The 20,099-nt window shown below is 42.5% G+C and overlaps 1 protein-coding gene across 11 annotated transcripts in view; it reads left to right on the forward strand.

Annotated features, from left to right (window-relative positions):
• LOC119457926 (protein hu-li tai shao-like) overlaps positions 1-20,099 on the forward strand; it is a 124,252-nt gene that overhangs the window by 71,292 nt on the left and 32,861 nt on the right. For 8 of the 11 annotated variants that reach the window (XM_037719719.2, XM_037719728.2, XM_037719694.2 and 5 more), the window contains exons 9-13: positions 3,817-3,943; positions 11,611-11,646; positions 12,527-12,637; positions 15,932-16,024; positions 19,694-19,889. In XM_037719719.2, the coding sequence (XP_037575647.1) occupies positions 3,817-3,943; positions 11,611-11,646; positions 12,527-12,637; positions 15,932-16,024; positions 19,694-19,889 (563 nt within the window). The remainder of the gene's footprint in view (positions 1-3,816; positions 3,944-11,610; positions 11,647-12,526; positions 12,638-15,931; positions 16,025-19,693; positions 19,890-20,099) is intronic. The other 3 variants (XM_037719712.2, XM_037719764.2, XM_049665416.1) reach the window with 2 other exon arrangements.

Raw genomic sequence — 20,099 nt, forward strand, 5'->3', positions numbered from 1 at the left:
AACAGCCCAGCAACTATAGGCAAAGAGAAGCTAACTTTTGGAGAAATTAGTTCAAGGAATTTTCATTTATTGCCCAAAATTTCATTGATGTACCTTTATTATTTTTCCTAATAATGCGACCGAAATGAAGCAATATTTAGAATTCTGGTCCTACTTGTGTCCATGTTTGTGGCAAGGTACTGAAGCTACGAAGCTGCAGTTTTGGATGAGACAATTAAAAGTCTGAATTCAAAATCTCAATGCATACTTTTCTAATAAAGCAAAAAGAAATGCTGTATGGGACGTGTGAAATACTATTTTTTCGACCGGTAATGACGTTATCTTCACTCTACCATAATCTGAGGATGCGTAGCTCAAACATTAGCAGCTATGGTCATTTGCTATTGTAATATACTATAATCACAGTGACAGACTGCAAAGGAAGGAAGAAAGTTATACTATTTTTGTACTTGCATGCAAATTTTTCACCCAGTGCCATCTACACAACTGCAACGAAAGTGCTGAACCAGGAAGTTTACAGTTTCTACAAATGTGGTGGGCCAAAACATTTTACCTTAGGAACGAGCGTGTTAGGCTTTTCCGCCGAAGGATTCCGGGGCTCCCCCATAAAGCCTGTCAATCATTCTGAATAGTTAGAGGAACCACTCCCAGAGGCATGGCCAAGGCCACGAGACGTGCTGCTGTTCCCTACTTTTGTCGGGCTAGTACGTGCATAGCAGCCATGGCGAAAGCACGTGCCAGCCAAGCATGAGGAGAGCCGCCTGCGTGGCTGAAGGAGGGAGGAGGCCTCGCCCATGATGCCCTAAAATTGCTCCGTGAAACTTCTGTTCAGTCGACCTTGTAAGTGGCGCGATTACAGTAGCACAATACAGGACTCTTTCCTTTCTCGTTTTTCTTCGGCTGACATAACACATTGGAATAGAGTTGTATTATTGTAGCCATTTATTGGGATGAAGATGGCTCCCTAATACACTGCTGAAGTGGGGATTGCACACGCCGTACGATTTGATTTGAGAATATAAACGAACCTAACAGACAATTTGCAAATATATGGAAGTTGGCGGCCCCAAAACGGCACCTTCTGAAGAAAACTCGCCAACACACCAATTTGAGCGTTTCGAAAAACGAACGTCGTGGAGATCGTATTTATCGTTTACGATATGTTTCGGCAGTCTGTTCAAACCTGATGTGCAATTTTGCCGGTCAGTATACTGTTCTAACACTTTACTAAGAGCAGAGTGCAAACTTATTGCAAAAAGTTTTGCATATTGCTTTGTCATTGTCATAATAAGTAACATCAAGGAGGCAACATGTGATGAAGCGCACAAAAATAGAGCAGCTCGAATGTTGATAAAGATGAATACATAATAAAACATCAGTTTAGTTTAGTTTCAGACTATTGTCTGTCCTACAAGCAATGATTAGGTACATATAGTATGCAGATGAGGGTCTCAAAATCAATGGACGAGAAATATGAAAAGGGAGCCTCGTGGCCAGCATTGTTGCGAATGTCCCGTCTATTAGTGTGTTTTCACACTACAGTAGAACCTCAGTGATACGAATCTCGCGGGGTCGCGTGAAATATTCTTATGACCCGAAATTTGTATCATCAAAGCATGCACAAAATCAAGAAAAAATGAATTTATTTTTGCGAGAAAAAATTCCTAATAGTGAACCCCGTTGATACATTCCTCGCTGCTGTGCTATAAAACTTTGCAACCTGTGAAGCACAGGTTGCAATGAGGACTTGTTGGTTCATTATGTCAAGGTGAGTTATAGTGCAAAAACCACAAGGACACAGGAAGACTTATTGGACACGCAAGGTACTGCTGTGGGTGACCAATGTGTCTTCTTGTGTCCTTGTGGCTTGTTTTCGCTATAACTCGTGTCGTGAAGCCCATTTCCACAAGGTCTGATGATGTCACTATATTGTACTGCTGAGTGTGGCTCTGATGCTCATCTCAGAAAATTTATTGCATGATCAAGTTAATATACCCTTGAAGTACACATGCGCCCGCAAGGCAGTGATAAATTTATGACAAGCATTCGTGGTTAGATTAGGTGATGCTAAAAAATATATAATCAGTCAGCCTTCAGTAGCCCTCCATAAAGAAATTTCCCTTTTAGACTACGCAAATGATTGATAGCTCAGCAGCACATTGGTTTTGATTTTTGTTCATTATATTTTTTTTTCAGCATCACCTAATCTAACCATGAATGCTTGTCATGAATTCATCACTGCCTTGCGGGCACATGTGTACTTCACGTATATTAACTCGTTCACTCAATAAATTTTCCAGTTGAAAGTCGGCACTTGTGTTGTCTACACATTCCTTTGTATTCGTTTCTAGTGTGCTGTTGCTTATTTGCCATGAATCAATACCAACTCGCCCAGTATTCCATCCTCTTAAGCATGACAGATTTCATAAAACTCGTTAAAAGGAAATGCAAGCATGTACGCCTTATTGCTGTGTTTCTCCCTTTAAGTGATGGCAATAGCAGCACATAAAGAAGCTCACACAACGTTCCTGGCGGCGGGTATTATGTGCTTAGCTATCACAACTGTTGCATCGGTGCCACAGAAAGCGCCGATGCAACAATTGTGATAGCTAAGCATATAATACCAGCCGCCAGGAATGTGAAAAGTATGTCGCACCACACGGCATCTTTCACAACATAGTGGCAGACGTCTTCCGCTAACTGTCCGAGCAAAACTCTGCTGACAGTCTCGAGAGCCCATGAACAGTGCAGGACTTCCGGTCTGCAGGAAACGAACAGAATTCTAGCAGCTCACTCACTGGTGGATGGAGCTTGCGAGGCTGCCTGAGAAAATCAAATGCTAGACAGCATTTCCAAGCAGTCCGGGACTGTCAGGGACAGGATAATCGGATGAGGCCCACTGTGACACCGTCATCCGCTTTCTGCCTAGTCAAAGAGTCTCAGCAGATTAGTAAGCTCTTGCACTGATACATGTAAGAATGTCAGCTCTTCTGAATAAGTTTTATGCCTGAAATAGCTGCCTATGCAATTACGCCGTAGTTCATTTTAAGTCAGATACTGAATCCCATATCTACAGTGCCAGCAGCGCAAAACTGGCTGTGTTTGGGACGCCTCTTTTAGTGAAGCTTTCTTTGTGATGTCCAAAAGTGCAGACACTGTGGTGTAGGGCCAGTGGGACTTAAAACGGAATGCGATTGGGAGGCCGCGTTTAGTGAAGCATTCTTTGTTATGCCTGAAGGTATAGATGCTGTTGCTGTGGCATGTGGGTCTATTAATGCGATTAGCTTTCGCCGTCTACTTCCCCCCACTACAGATTGTAAATAAAGGTATCATCAGCAATACAGTGTGTCCTGCATTGCTTTAACGCTAATCACATTAATGTCGAGTCATCATGAGAGGGGTAATGTACAGTAAATTCAATTTGCCCGAGGCAAGTGGGATTTGCTGGCAAGCTGAAGCTTCAATTTGCAAGTGCCATGCAAGATTAATTCAGAGCAACTTGCTCACGTGACGCTTTATTCATTGTTCTGTACGTGATCATCCCATCATGTCTGAGGGCTCTCCGGATTTGCCAAATTGAAGATGCCACTTATTAAATGCTTAAGATTGCAACTAGTGTTTGTCTTCTACCTAAGCCATACAGCTTAGGTAGAAGAATGCTTGCACTCTTGAATATGTGGTTTTAGATAAGTAATAGGTTTCAAAAGCAGCTGCTCTTTTAAGCTTTATAGCCATGTAGCGAATGTACGACCGAAGTTCTGGAGCTGACATTCGCATGCATTGCTTAGTGCTATTGCCCTTGTTTGGTCTTTGCAGCCCCTTGAAGAAGCTGTTAGATGGACGGAAGACTCAGGACAAGCTGCGCTGGGTGAATTCACCAAACACTTACCAGCGGGTGGAAGTGCTTGAGACAGGCACTGCTGACCCCAAGAAGATCACAAAGGTAGCCCAGTAATGGCCCCTAAAGCTGTCAGCGCCAGATGCCTGCCCTGTGCCCGGGTGCATAAAGCTCCCTGTGGTGATGGTGGTGGTTGTGGCGGCAGCAGAAGTGGGAGCCTGGCTTCTGGCATGGGCTGCCCCGGGGCTTCTGGAGTCTGACTTCTTCCCAGCTTTGCCAGCTTATGCAATGCGGGGCTTTGTGATGGTTTATGGGCCTGGGAAACATCATTGAGAACTGTTGACTGGCTTTCATTTGATTCAACCAGGAAGTTAATGCCTCTGACAGGGGGGGCATAGTGAAAGTCCTTTGAAATAATCTTTTATTGCTGTGCCTTCACCTAAAGCAATTGGACTGTTGTGTCAGCAGTTTGAGGAATATACACTAAAACCGGCCAGTGGATATGCATGTAGCAGGGTATAGCTATTTTGTGTGCATCCACACAAAAAGAAAGAGTATACTTCATCTCTTCACAATAAATGCTTCTTATCAAACATGTGCTCAGTTGCATTAATAGTAAAAAGAGTTGCAAGCTGTAAGAAAAAAAATGAGATTGAGTAGCGGTATGCTGCATATGAGGGTACATCTTCTCTCATGATAGAGGTTTCGTATATGAATTCCTCCTTCACAGAGCACTGCTACCTTAGAGGAGCTACTCCTTTGTTGCATAATTGCATACGAGTGCTCTTCAGATAGAAAGGCCTATTTCTAAACCATTTGAAGTGCCCAAGTGTCGGGAATACAAAATTCATTTGTAAATATTTTGTTATGCTACTTGTCCATAGCTTGTTACACCAGTGAGGTATCGAGACCATGTTGAAGAGGAGTTCAGGGGCACACAACACCTGCTGCTGTGTGGCAATGTCTCAATTTATAAAATAGTTTAACCAACGGTAGTGAAATTTTGGACCACGTAAAAAGCCAATGCAGCTAGGGCAGATACAAAAAGCCTCCACGCAGTTTTTTTTAATGAGTGGATGTGTTGCAGAAAGCTGGCAAAATGATGCTTCTTTTTTTCAGTTTCACTATCAAAACCGCTCACTGGAAGTTTCGACCGCATGACTCAAATCGCGCAGCTCCTTGGCATGACCTCTGAGATTAGGCACCACATGTGGCCTAATTATCAAAGCGTCAATGAGAAAATTGTAGAGCAGCACAAAAAACTCCCGATACAGCTTTCTGTTGCTCAATACGTGCCACATAAGTGTGTTTTGCCGAGTGTGAAAGGAGCCCGCGAATACACGCAGAATTGCCGCGCAACTGGTCACTCGAGGCACTTTGCATGCATTCGCGGGCTTCTTTCACGCTCGGACAGACAGACAGACAAAGAACTTTAATGAAGGTCCTGAGAAGCTCCGTTGCCCCCTCTCAGGGAGGCGAAGAAGCCGTGGGCCGCACCCACGTCGGGACGGGGAGACCAAGCTCCAGCGCCGCATCGTGGGCGCTCTGGAGAGCCCAAAATTAGTGTGACTGGTCGGAGCTCCGGAAAACACGCTCGGAAAAACACTTTTATGTAGCATGTACTGAGCAACAGAAAACTGTAACGGTAGTTTTTCGTGTTGCTCTACAACTTTCTCATTGACACTTTGATAATTAGGACAGTACTTCTCGAGTTAGATAATTACAATGAGCTAATTAAATCTCAGCAACGATAAAATTACTGGCGGCTACTCCACTGGCACTGGAAACAATGCGCACAAGGTTTGCTTCGCCGTTCCTCTTTCTTTAAATCGTGCTGCGTGATAGCTGGGACAACCTGTATAGTATTAAGTGAAATTTCGTTGCAGTTTTCCTTTAAAGTATTTTTGGCAAATTGGTATGTTTTAGTCCCAACTGGAATCACTACTACCACTGCCAGGTTCTGGTGCAGCTTTGGGTTTCTGCAAATGGTGAAGTCATTAAGAATGTAACTTATTCAAAGGACTTTCACGCAAAAGGTATTGCCAAATCTCAATTTTAAGGAAGCAAGCAGTCGGGAGAACACAATTTTGTAGTGGCCACTGTTAACTGGCACAAAACCTCGTATTTATCTGCTCACGTTCCATGCTCAAGGAAAAATTCCATGCTTTTAGATTGGTGACCTTTTGGAGCAAAGCAGTCAAGCTTGCTTGTGCTTCATTCCTGCTATGCAGCCCTGCATGTCTGCATAAAGCTGTGTTGCGAAACTATGTGAACTGCAGCAATTCCAATTAATAGATTCAGCAGACCCCACAAGCCAGTGTTGTCACAAAAAATGTTTGCTGAATACATTAGGTAATCATTTGGGATGCTTGTGTTCATAAAGGAAAATGTAAAAGCTGTTCCTCACAACTAGCATTTCTTGTTCTGCCATGATGATTGTATCTGCTGAGAGGTTTTGTTTGATATAGAGACATCATTGGTGCTCATCGTCGTATGAAGACAGCAAAGCAGCCAGTCTCTTGTTGCATCTTGCAGCAAAAAAAAATCTTAAAGTTGCAGCATGCAGCGCAGCACAGGCTGGTGGTTAGCTTAGTTGCGTGGAAATACAGAATTAATTTTGGCATCTTATCCTTGGCAGAGATTAAGAGTACTGGGCCATGTGCTTGCTAGGGCACGTTGAGCTGATGAGCCTAATAAGGAACCAGTGTTTTTTGTTTGCGAGGACAAAAAGGGCTTGTTGCAATGGAAGAAGTCAGGCTTCAGGTTTGTCTTGCAGTTTTTCGTCTTCTGCACTTTCTGTTTTAGAGCAAGGTTGTCGCCTAATTTGGGCAGTGATGGCTTTTGTTTCAATTTTTCAAGATCAGTGTTGATGAAAATGCCCAAAGAATGACTAAATTTGCAAGTGTTTCCCCTTTTGACAGTTGCTAAGTGAAAGGGTTATGAAACTTATGATCTAATCTGCCTGCCCCGAAGGGTAGGATATGAAGGCTATTCAAAAAGAAACTGAACTCTTCTATAAAAATTTTTACTGTTAATTTTATATAATTACATACTCTGTCCTCCTCCTAAATAGTCCTCTCCACAACTGATCTGATCCCAGCACTTACCTCCGCTATAAAAAAAATCTTCCTGTGACCAACTTTATTGGATAGTGCACAGTTCTCTCATCGCAGTTTCCTGCTTTATGTTTTAGTATGCTTAGCAATCTATGTGCCTTGAGGCTTGTTTAAATTTTGTAAAAGGAGAAAAATACCTGTTAGATGCCTAAATGACCCATCTAATTTTCTGTTGTAACTTGCTTCAGTATTTTACCAAGATTTTTTATTGCAACGTAGGTCTCGACTGAAATGTACATGCTGCTCTCACTGCTGTTCACTAAAGTAGGCAAACATTTTTGCACCGTTGAGAACTATTCTGAGCTTCCACCTTATGATTTCATGGGTCAATATATCTCGCTCTTTCCCACTTTCTAACTTCGATGTAGAGCTACAGGAATTTCAGCATGAACCCTTTCAAAGTGGTTGTCGTCTTGTCTTGTATATGCTATTGAGTGAAAGTCTTCATGTTTAATACATTGAAACCACAATTAATGCCTTTTTCTGCCAACAGAGTTAGTCTTTGTATGACCAGTCTAGGCATCTTTGTGAAGTATATTTCTCAAATTTATTTGCGTAGCTTCCTTTTCATTCTTGCTTGTCCTAAATCCTCGGGAAAGTTTCACAGTTGTAACTTTATGAATGATGATTGTGGAGCAGCTAAAATAGAAACTTGCGTGCAAGGTCTGGTGATGTATACCACAATAGGTGTAGCATTCTAAAAACATTACCTGGCCTGATAGTTTGAAAGCTTGGTTTCTTTTTGAAGGCCCTCGTTCATTTCATCAGGCATTTTTAAACACTTTTACAAGCTATATTCATTAGCTTGGTAACTATACCAAAGGAGACACACCAAAAAATGAGCTCTATCAAACTTGTTTGGCAGCAGTTGTAGGATGATGCCTACAAATCTTGTTCTTTATTGTTTCAGTTGCCTTTTACAAATACAGTGGAACCATGTTGATACGTTCCTTGCTGTTGTTTTCCCAGCCGCTAGGTCATTTTTTTCACGATCCCGTCATAAATCCCATTAACTCCCATGTATTATGTTCCCCTTTGATATGTCTCCATTCTGTAATGTTCCTACATCTTGTATAGCGTTTGAACGCAGTGGTCATGTACATTAAGCGGTGCAGCCACCCAGTACTTTGCAAGAAGCGACCAAAGTTTGCAATAAGTGACCGAAGTTGGACAGGTCAGGCATTGCACAAGCATATCTGGAGAAAACGTGCAAGGAGCAGTTGAAGCACCCGAAGAAATGTGCATCGGTTGAAGCCTACCGGGAACTGCACACACTGGGCCAGGTCTGCCAAGCACAGAGCTACATTTATTTTGTGACCGGCAGGGGTCTTATATGTGTGGTATGATCACCGGTCCTCTTCAGTCATCTTCATTGCAATAGAGCCATGTTATGCGGTGAAGCATATCAAGAGTTAAAAGGAGCCACTGTCGTGGAACATCGTACGTGTCCCTCAATTATGCATGTGCGCTTGCACCGTTCACGGTCACAGTATGAGTGCCGAGACCACCACAGTGATTGACTTATTCAATAATTGTACTGGCTGCCTCTCAAAGTTGTTACTGACGTTGTGTTGCAATTTGTGGCCTTTGTCATTGCTACATTTTGCCGGCTGTTACGTTTTCTTTCCACGGTCCCTTGAAAAACGTATCAACGGGGTTCTACTGTATTTCGAAATTATATATGCAAATCATAATCGAAATGTGTGGCAGCAAGAAAAATGTTTCAAGAACTATAACTATAGCAAAAGGAGGGATTCTATGTAGCATTACCTAGCGCTTGCATTTCTCTTTTTGTTGTAATAATTCGAAATTCTAGCCCCTTTATCATATTTATAATTGCTCTTCAAGCCTTTAGGTTCAAAGTGTGCTTCTTTAAACCACAATTGCCAGGTTATATGGTGACATTATGTCCGTAAATGTCGTACACCTTCCCTACTTGTGTGTTTAACTTATATAGTGAGATGTCATACTGTGCTCTCTACTTAAGTGACCATCCTTACACACGGAGGAGAGAGGATTTGCTTTTCCATGGCAATGTTTCAGCTTAGTAAAAGAAGTGCATCTTGAGCTAGCATTGTTGGTTGCATTTGTGCATAGAGGAATCCCCCCCCCCCCCCCCCCTTTTTGCCATTTGTGGTTTGTTTCCAGTCGGTCTCTTTTCACTTTCGCTTATTTCATCTCTCACATGTAAAACAATGCTGCATGACATTCCTCATGCACCTGTGCTTCTAAACTAAAAGGACATAGTGGAGGATGATTGAAAAGCAACCAAGAACAAATATTTGCAACAGCTTAATGCTGTCACAGTCTCATGTTTACAAGTTAATGACACTGGTTTCAGTGGCAGCAGTTGTACAACAGATTCTGAGGCTGCTGAAAATTGTCCTTATGATTTGTTACATCTCTTAGCACTGCCAGGCAATACAGCATAGCTTTGCTGTAACAGACTTAAGAGTGTGTGGCAGTCGAAACCTTGAGTAGGTAGTCGACTACAATGTTTGCCCCATTCAATGTTGAATAAGCACGCACGACAATATTATGGAACAGTTTTACATATATTTCTATTATGTAGAGTGTGATAACTGCTCTTTTTTTCTATCATGGGTGGTAAAAGAGCGCAAATCTTGTGTTGATTGGAATGGTCATGTTTGAATATGAGCAGCATTTCTGTAGCATTTCCTTTGGGATCAGAAGCATGTAAAGCGGCCTTATTTCAGGTATTGAGCTTCTGCTGCTCAGATGGAATCGGTATTCACATGCTCAAATAGTGCACATGGGATTGGTCCCTGTTTACAATGTCCACCTAGGCAAACTTTTTACTCTTGCTGGGGTAGTTGGGAAGGACTCAGTCGTTGTGTAGGTTGTTGATGTCTTGACAACACTTTTCAGCTTCGGTGACTGAGCTCTCTTGTGATGGTTTTGCGTAAACAGCTTCAGCCTGCAGATTAATTTCAAGCAGCCTGTTGTCTTAGCTGGCTTTCTTGTAGCTGAACATTTCAGTATTGTGCAGGATTGAGGTCTTAATTATAGCAGCTAGTGTGCCATTTGCTAGTACCTTTCGTGGCTTTGGAGTACCTCATGAATGTTGATTCTTATGGGTATGCCTCATCTCTCTTGCGATATAATGCAAGTGCAGGAAAGAAAATGTAAACTTGCCTGGCTGATCCTCTTTTTCATGGTGTAGCTGGTATAGATTTTTGGTGCTTTGGCATTTGATTGGCTACAGCAATTTTCAGTTAAGAATCCTTGTCAGCGCATAACGTTTGTGCTGTAATTGTTGCCACTGAGAATGACATTGGCTGTAGTATAAGTACATGTGGGAGGCTAAAGGAAAAGTAACTTTCTGCTACTTTTTTGTGATGTTGAATAAGCACGCACGACAATATTATGGAACAGTTTTACATATATTTCTATTATGTAGAGTGTGATAACTGCTCTTTTTTTCTATCATGGGTGGTAAAAGAGCGCAAATCTTGTGTTGATTGGAATGGTCATGTTTGAATATGAGCAGCATTTCTGTAGCATTTCCTTTGGGATTTCTTTGGGATTCCTTTGGCATTTCCTTTGGCATTTCCCCTGTTGGGGAGTCCTCCTGTTTCATGATGTTGTTGTGCTGCCATAGAATGTTTACTCATGGAAAAAAGTTTTGTTGATGGCTGAACTATTTGCTGTGCTAGTTTTTGTTACAGATGCCTCATTGTTTTTCTTGGTGGAAGGGTGCTTTCTATTTTTAAGGTTCTGTTATTGTGATAAAATGCCTTATCCACATTCCTTTGTAACTGTGTATGTGATGCTTGCCATTGGTTTTATGGCCACTGTTTGCAGCTACTGAGCATTTAGTAATGTTCTCGCTTGTCAACTCATTATGATCCATTTTAGAATGTTCTTTGTGGGCTTTAATATATGGGAAGCATTGTGAAATGGCCTAAACTGCAATTTATGTAACATGGGACTGCATTATTTTTTATTGATACTGCGATCTTATATAAGACCTTAGCATGCAACAGAAGTCCCCGTGTAGTGCAGAAGAGTATGAAATAGGTGCAGTCTTTTACCTTTACTCATTGTTAGCACTTAGTTCTGTATCCTCTATGCTTCAGTCACCCATTTACTGATTTCAAGCAGTCTAAGACAAAGGTACCCAGTTGCTTTTCGTTCGCGCATTATGAGCCATCAATGTCTCATTACTTGCCTTGTGCTGTGGTGCATTTTCTCCTTGCTTCAAGTGCGTAGTTCTGTGCATTTTTCAATGTTGTATGCTGCATAGCCCTTGCAGCCACTTTTTCGTGTACACGGAAGTTTTTCTCAGTCGAACAGTAATACATTAGACGAGGTTTCTTAACTGTGATTTTTCACACTTAGCTGAATGACAAAAGCCTGTCGTATTTTGCAAGAGAAAGCGTGTCTGCTTGAGCATACTTCTCCCCCTCCCTTCCCATTAAAAAAGAATGTATGATATGCTTAATTGTTATTACTCATGTGTTGACTGTTTAGTTGCTTTGGCTTGCCCCTTCTCTTTTTTTTTTAATTTGATCATTGATTGACCTGCATTCACTACTGCCCTGCACTTCATGAAATATGGTGTGCAATATTACATTTGTGATTTATAGCCTGTGTGGATTTAACTAATTTTTTCCTTTTGTTTCTGTTTTATAGTGGGTAGAAGTTGGAGGGAGTGGGGAAGCTGATTCAGTAAGCTTGCTTCTCCTAATTGCATACTTATGCTTGTTCCTCTTGTGAGGATCCCTCCCTCTTTCATTTTTCGCACCATTGGCATGCTGATTTGTTCTGTCTTGGAAACCTTCTCATATTTTGCATGGCTTGTTTTCTTTCTTTTATTTCCATTATTTTTATTATTTCCATTATTCTCTATTGCTTAGTTATATTTGCATTTGTGCTTGCTTTCCAAGTCTATTACCAAATGTAATTTGCACTTGTGTCGTAAAATTTCAACTTGTGTAATCTTGTAAGCTTGACAATTTGTAGTTTACCACGTGAGATAAAGAATAGACTTTCTCTGAGCCACTAGTTACTGTGTGAACTCACGCTTACATCAACACGAGGTTCATGAAGAAGCCAGCTATGATTTGGCTGCAGTTTGTGTGGCTAACTTCTCAGCTGTGTGCCAAGGAAACTCGTATGCATTAATAACTCATTATTTTATGTGTTTGGTGATCATGTCTGGAAATGTTACCTTAATTTTTTTGAGCAGAAGTACGTAACTCTTCAAAGGGCAGTTCAGACTGTGCACAGCCAGCTTCGGCTGCGACTTTGGCCCTCTGCTCATCAAAAGGCAGCTAAGAAAATAAACCTGGAAAAGCTTGTCTTCTTTCTCTGCTTGCATGATTGCTGTTGCTTTTTCTTTATGCATTATGTTGAAGACCATTTTATTCTAAGCTGTCTTTCTTCTCTTCCTTTTTGTTTTGTTTGTCTGGCACTGTTAAGCAGATGACCGTGCTTGGAAAGTGTCTCTCTCTCTACTCTGCCTGCTTTCTCTGTCATGAGCCTAGCATTGTTTTTTTGGTCTATGCTGAGTGCACGAGCACTGACTGCCTGTTGTTTTCCCCCGCAGTGGGTGCAAGAAGGTTCCCCCTCCCACTCGACCTCCGTTAAAATAGACACGTCCCATCAGTTTGTCCCCAGAGGCACTGACCCTGCTGAGTTTAAGCGCAAGCAGAAAGAGGTCAGTCTCTCATTTGTTTCTTTCTATCATTGCGGGGCAGCCTGGGATGGGCAAGCGAGTGCCTTGCTTCAAATTCATTTTTTGCTAGAGAGAGAGAGAGAGAGAGAGCCATCTTGCAGTCATTCTGGAAAAGAAACAGATGTTTTGGAGTCTGGAAAGTAGACATACATGTAGTTGCTGTTTTGAACATTTCACTGCCGGATGCTTTTACCGTTCCGCTCCTTTGCGTTTTTTTTTTTTTTTTTTTAAGTCAAGCACCTGTGGTGACATCCCAAAGGCACTGAAAGTGTGGTAGCATAAGTGGTTGCAGCAGAAATTTAGCAGCTATTTTTGGGGTTTAAGCCTATTTCCATTCTTACGGTAGCTAATGTTAATTACCCTTAATAGCCTTAAATCATTAGAAGCTTTCGTTTCAGTGTACTCTTTTGCATTTCTGTTTGCTTGAGACTGGCTAGCTCCTAACTGGCATCTGTGCTGGTTGCCATGCTGTAAGCTAGTAAAGAAACGAGGTCAGATCTGAACACATGTCAAGAGTAAGTGTACTTGTCACCTTTTTGCCTATACCTTTGTGCATGTAGCTTCTGTGTGCCGCACAACTGATCTTGCTTGGAGCATTTCTCATTCATTTTATGCTTGTTTTTTATTCAGGAAAGTGTTTTGTCTCGGGTTTTTATTTTCATGGCTGCTCTCTTGTTGCCTCTAGCTTGCAGATTGTATTGGTGGGGTGAGGCAGAAGTAGTGCAGAAACATGTATCACAAGTGAAGTAGGTATTCAGCTTATTGTTAACTGGATACCTTCAGGTCAGCATCCTAGTTGCAATGAGCTGAGCCGTTATGTGCATAAAAAATATATATATATATATTTTTCTGTGTGGCAGATGTGTTCGTTGGCTGTAAAGCTTGCTTTCTGAATAAACAGCAGCAAACTCTTCCATCTGTTTCTGATTTGTTGTCAGTTTTATCCACATGCCTGCTGTACGGAGTAAACATAGCTTAGCCCAGAAGAATCGCAGACAAGCAAGAGTGATTGTACTAGCATTAACCACAGTGAATTCTTAGTCACAGAAGGCAAAGGTGCATAAACTGCTACTTGCAACATTATTGTAAATGATTATTCCATGAATACAGATAGCTTAATTCGAGTGCGTGCGGAAAAATGTTTTCTCCGATGGAGACCCAAAATGTTATACACCTTTCTTATCTTGGGTATTTATCAAACTTTCCGCTCCGCAAGGTAATTTGGCTTATTACTTGAAATTAATTGCATATTAATGCTTCAACTTGAAAAAATGTCCAGCTACTAATACATACATGCAGCTTTAGCACTGATGCCTTGGGCATTTAATCTGGCACTACTAGAATGTGTGCCACATGGTACATGCTTGTACTGTGTTATTGGTATAGTATAGGGATGTGTTTTGATGTGACATCATAGGAACATAAAAAAAAATAATAATAATAAAAGGCCACCAAAAGCAAATCTATTTACATTGCTGTCATCTCAAGTGGCATAATGTGTGCTGTGTGATTATAAAAAGACAAGTGGACACCACCCACTCTGGAGCATTACAATGTGGTAAGCGTTCTTGTCAGAGGCCTCCTCGCAGTAACTGCTCAATTCAGCATGTGGTCATGACTGCACACTATAATTAGATGCATGAGCATACCTGCCAACTCTTCCAAATTTTCCGTAAAGTGTACGAATTTCGGACCCGTCTTACGATTTTACGAATGTCGGCTCAATTTTGCAGAAAAGTGGTTATATTCGCAAAATATTTTTAAAAAATTCCTAATAGAGTCACACTGTTGCTGGTGGGCGGGGGCGCCACTTACATAGGGCGCATAGAGATGGGGGTCTGCGCCGTAACCTTTATTGTCTGCAGAGTAAGGACATTTTTCACTCTGTGACGTTGCCTTCGTCATCGGGTCGTTGTACGACCTGACGACGGCCGGAAGTCGCTGGTTGTCGTTGCTCTCAACATGGAGACCCACCTGTACGTAAGTGGTGCCCCCAGAGACGACGGTGATTTCAGGTCGATGCGGCAAGCACAGTTTCTGTATTGGAGGCTGTGGCTGTCGTCTTGCCTGTCACCTTCGCTAGGCTTTTTTCGCGAGTATGACCTGTTTTGTGGGCCTCACTTTTTTGTCCGACGTGCTGCTGCATCGGGTGCAGTGCGCCTCCGGCACTCCGGTGTTTCGTAGCCGTAGCGGCTGCAAAGTGGGATGGCGTGCTTGAAGCCTCATCACTACTAGACTCTATCAGTACTTCCTCGTGTGTTTGAAGCCGTACGCCTTGGCAGAATTCCCGTGCCGCCACCCCCGGTCGCGAGTTGACGAATTTGTAAGTCTTGAGGTTGGCAGGTATGCATGAGCAACCTTCGAGTCTTCTGCATGGAACTGATATGGAGGGGGTTGGGAAGCCTGGCTAAAATTTGTTATTACTCCTAAGTAAAACAGCTCATAGTTTAGGATCTTCTGTAGCTATCCTAGGAGTTTTATCCCTAAATCAGTTCAGTTTGACTTGATTTTTTTGCATTACATTTAATGCTTTGGTGATGTGCTTGCTGGGTGATTGTACGATGTCAGCAAAGCTCCTTCATTTTATGCAAGGATCACAAGAAAGGTGACAGGCATGTAGTGAAGTATATTGTTCTTCTGGGTACTTGTTTTTATTTTATTTTGTGGGGGTGAAGATGCTCTATAGGTGCCAGTTAGTCATTTTTTAGTGAAAGATATGGTGTGGCAGACTTAATCCAAAATGAACTCAACTCCTTCAAGTAGAATTCTAAGTGGAAGCTTGGCAGTCTTCATTTAGTTGCTTGTGGAATCTGCACTTCTGATACTCTGTGTATTTGTAATAAGATGGAGTCTGCAATACTTCCTTGCAAAGAGTTATCCTTTCTAACTCTCTCTCTCTCTCTCTGTCTATTATATGGAAATCTTTTACTGGCATCTGCTGGCTTCATTCAAGGGACGTTTACCCTTTGCTCTGGACTCTCACAGCCACAGAGCAGCTGCGCAAGTCCTCCTGCCATGTAATGTTGCAACATTGTTTTGAGTGAAATGTCTTGAAACTTTCTATCAAAAGGTCCACTTCCAGCAGTGCTTGAGATTTTGCATGGTGCAACATGAAATGTGAAGCCTAACTATAGCAAATGCCTGTTCTTGGCTCTCGGTATTTCTGCTGCCCATGCTGTCAGTGTATTTGTCAGTCAGTTGGCACACACTGAGAGTGATAACCCAGATAGCTGATTTGCAGTATCATCTCATGTGGCCTGGTTGTTTCTTTCACAGCTGAAAGAAAACCGCCTCAATTCGAAAATAAATGCAGGGCCCCAATCAAACCTCCTCGATGGAGTCACTTGGGAAGAAGTTAAGAAAATGCAGGTGAGTAACCTTTATAAAAGCTGCTTTATCTTCACACAGTAACATTTGGGCCTTCAATAACTGCATCTGTGGATCACTTTGATATTATGGCACAGAACAAATTGATTTCTGCAGTGTCAGAGTGTAATGACATGCAGGAGAGCCCATGCCCAGCTCATTTCAACTACCACCACAGATGTAATTGATGTTATTCATGGCCGAGCGAGATGTTTAGTTCAGTGCTGAATTGTGCAGCGATTTTTGCTGAAGTTTGTAGGTCCAAAGCTAAAAGTGTGGTTGTGTGACGTGCCATGTTCTTTAACATGTGTTCAAAAACAGCCTGTTTGACTGACCTCTCACTGGGACCACTTTTTCACTTGGCCATTTCATCTATACAAATAGTCTGGCAACTGTTTCTACTGAAATCAAAAGCCGCAAAGTAACAATGTTTTTTTTTTTTTTTTCTCATTTTCTTTTCATTTGAGCATTGAATGATTTAAGCCAGTTTTGAATGTGTTGCATAGTTATATGTACTAGGTGTGCATTGAGGCAAATTCTCATCATGTGGCTGCAAAGGATGACCTTGCAGCCTCCAAATTTCGTGTTATTACTCCTTGTCACCTATTTCTCAGTATCTTCATCTGTTGAAGCACTGCCACTGTAGCTATTGAGCATTCTGTCCTCACTTTCATTAACCCTTTCCCTACCGAGATTTCTGGCCAAAAATAATGCAAAAATACCAATTTGTTTTATTTGCCTAATTAATTCTACGCATCTTGAAACAACCGAAATATATCCCTAATGGCACTTTATTTGTAAGATACACGCAAAATATTTTTTCGAAAAATTGGAGAATGGATTGGCTTCACTGCACTGCACAGTGGTGATTATCCAACTTTCTGTAGTAATACCACGCACAGTTTCCATCCTCTGTCACGGGTACCTTTATGCCAGATGCAGCCTTGAAAACAAACCTAGGAGGCGGCGATGGGTGGTTCTTTACATTTATCGGCGTCCACTGCCTACACGTCAAGACGGTGTCGTCGTCGGAATTCGATGATCCCGAGAAGATATGCTGCTCAGTATCGTCGCTGCCACTCTTGGAGGAGAACTAAACTTCTTCTTCACTGTCCGAGTTCGACAAAACGTCCGCAAAGAAACGTTTTTTTCCCCGTTTTTTTTTTTCTCGGAAGCAGAGCCATTGTAGGCACGCGCATGCACAGAGGACGACGCCATTTTTAAATCCCTGTTGCCAGCATCGAAACGTTTTCTGGCCAAGATACAAGCTTTGAGCGCCTTTATTTTTTTACTTCGCCATCTGTTGAACCCAAAGAGAACTAAGCAAAATTTATCAGGGTAGCTTGAAGGCAGCAGTGCGCAAGTGTTTGTTTCAGCGGGGACGAGCCCAGCTCTTCTTCGGTGAAAGCGGTACAAATCGTGTAGACTAGCTCAGCTCATCTACGATAGGAAATGGTTAATGAAACACTGAAGACAACTTTATACTTTTTTGCATCTAAAAATGTGAATCCATGATTCAGTTATTTATGCACATTTCTGCAAAAATATGAGCTGAAAAAACCTCACTTGTACTTTCTGCACTCCTGATGACATAAAGATAAACTGACACTTCCGAGTCAGGGGCTGCCGATGTTTACTTCAGTAGCACATTAGGTGCAACTGTAGTCAGATGTTGCTTTCAGCTTGGTTCGCCCTATTACATTGGTTTAGCTAGCTAGTATCCATGAAAATTAAGGTGGATGAGGAGACGCCTGCTCATGAAGCACTCAACACGGGGCTCTTTCATTGGGTAAAGTCTCACCTGGACTGCGCGGAGGAGACTGTCGTCAGAGACGGTGTTGTTTTTACTTGTCCAGGAAGTTTCAAGTTCACAAACTATTGAATACTAGCTCATCCTTCCACACCAGGGTTTGTCACCGTTTCAAACTGATGGCGAGGAGTTGAGGTGCCATCTAGGGTCTGTTTCCCGCACCACCAATAGGAGCAGAGTTGTGTGCTCCAGCGCACGAGCATGCTTGCATGAGCGTGCAGGTGCCGCAATTATATATTGTTGCAGTCTTTTAAAGCATCGCAGATGCAAATATGTTTAAGTATGCATTCTATGAAAATGGAATAAAACACTAGTACACTGACGGTCAGCATGGTCAACAGAAATATGAAGGCATCAACCAATGACATGCTGTTATTCTGCCACTAATGCCAGCTGTTTCTCTTTCTGCATTTGGTAAACAAATTAGAGATCTGGGGCGGTATTCTGTAAGAGTCCATTTAGTGGACAGTCCACTTCGGCTGTCACCATTGGCTGCTGCTTCACGTGCAGGAAGGTGCCAGCCAGTCTCCTTCCTGCACATGAAGCAGCAGCCAATCCGCGACAGCCGAAATGGACAGTCCACTAATTGGACTCTTAAAAATACTGCCCGTGGACCCTGGCAGAATGGTGCGTTAGTGACTTGTGTGTGCGATATGGTCTACAGGTTTAAAATTGCAGTTCACTTTAGTGTTCCTCTAAGGGTGTCCTGAAACACTTCCTCTTGAAACCTGCGGAACACATTAGAATGAATGAGGTGCCTGTCAAGGAATATATTTGGCGGAATATTTTTAAAAGGACCTAATATGAAGAGAGAGATGGAGTGTATGTTTACTTTTCTTGTTCCCCCTTTAACTCATCAGTTCCCCTCGGCTGAATCAGTGGCAGTGCTCTGCCTCGCACTTTTTGCCTTCTCGTGGTGTGCCTATGGTAACTGTTCAAGGTGGGCCTCTAACGAAACTGGCCTGACAGTTACAAAGAAGCAGTGATTGTGTTGACAACTGCCGCTTCCTAGATAATCTGGCAGAGTAGGCATGCATGCATGAGCATGTATGTGCAAGTAATTCATGGTTAAGAATCGCTCAATGGTTGGCATCTGTGGGCTGCTGCCACCTGACATCAACCGGCAGCCAGCTGGCAGTGCCAAAAATGGCGAGGAGCCCCCTCTTTGAAAAGAGAGCTAGCTGTCCTTACATTCCGTTACTTAGATCCACGCACCACGTACATACGACTTAACGCTTGGCTAAGACGTTCACAAGTCTGTTTACCCACCAAGGCCACAGGTTCAGCTCCTATGATATACTTGTTTTCTGCACTTTGGCATGAGGTCATAAACCTGTTGCCATGTTGCAGGTGCAAGCCTTCCCCATGTCTTGTGGAAGGTTTACGGAAGCAAACATATCCGTGGGGAAATGCAAAGTTGTGCTGTCCGGTATTATGAAAAAGGTGACAGCACTTGCTAGTTATGTCTTCAGCTTAATTAAAATGGCCATGATAGAAGTCTCACCAATATTGACTGTTAATGAAAACATGGCATCAAGTCTGATCTGCTGTGAAACTTCGATATAATAGCTTCTTTATTATATAATAATTGGATGCCTTCAATCACCACATGCTGCTGTTTATTTCCAATAGGCTGCTGCAACGTGTTAACAGTTGTCACTGGATCCTTGCATTGCTGTGATTGTCTTACAAACCACATAAGCGGAAAACTGTTGTTTGTTAAGCGTGTTCCCATTGTTTTGATTTGTGAAGCCAAACTTGGGCTAGAGTCTGCTTGGCTGAAACACCCTCTACATTTGGCAAGTGTTAAATTTCTGAATGTGGGCAAGCATGTCATGAGCTTTGCTCTCTGGCCTGCATAGGATGCTGTGGCGAGTGCAACAGGCGACCAAGTTGTGCTTGTGGGTGCTGCGTCGAAGGGGATAATTCAACGTGACTATCAGCACAATGCTATGGTCTACAAAACTGCCTACAGTAAGAATCCCTTTGACAACATCACTGACTCGGAGCTTGAAGACTACAAGCGACTTGTGGAAAGAAAGCAGCGTGGAGAATCAAGTGAGTTGGTGTGTGTGTGTGGTGTGTGTGTGTGTGTGTGGTGTGTGTGTGTGTGCGTGCGTGCGTGCGTGCATGCATGCGTGCGCGCACGTGGGAGGGGAGGGGGTAGTCATTGATGGGCATCACCTGCTTCTACTTTCGTCTGTTTTTCATCCTATACTCTGCCCTCTTGTTTTGGTTGACAATAATTGTGGGCTGCTCATTCCTGCT

Source organism: Dermacentor silvarum, chromosome 1, assembly GCF_013339745.2.
Source record: "Dermacentor silvarum isolate Dsil-2018 chromosome 1, BIME_Dsil_1.4, whole genome shotgun sequence".
Lineage (NCBI taxonomy): Eukaryota > Metazoa > Arthropoda > Arachnida > Ixodida > Ixodidae > Dermacentor > Dermacentor silvarum.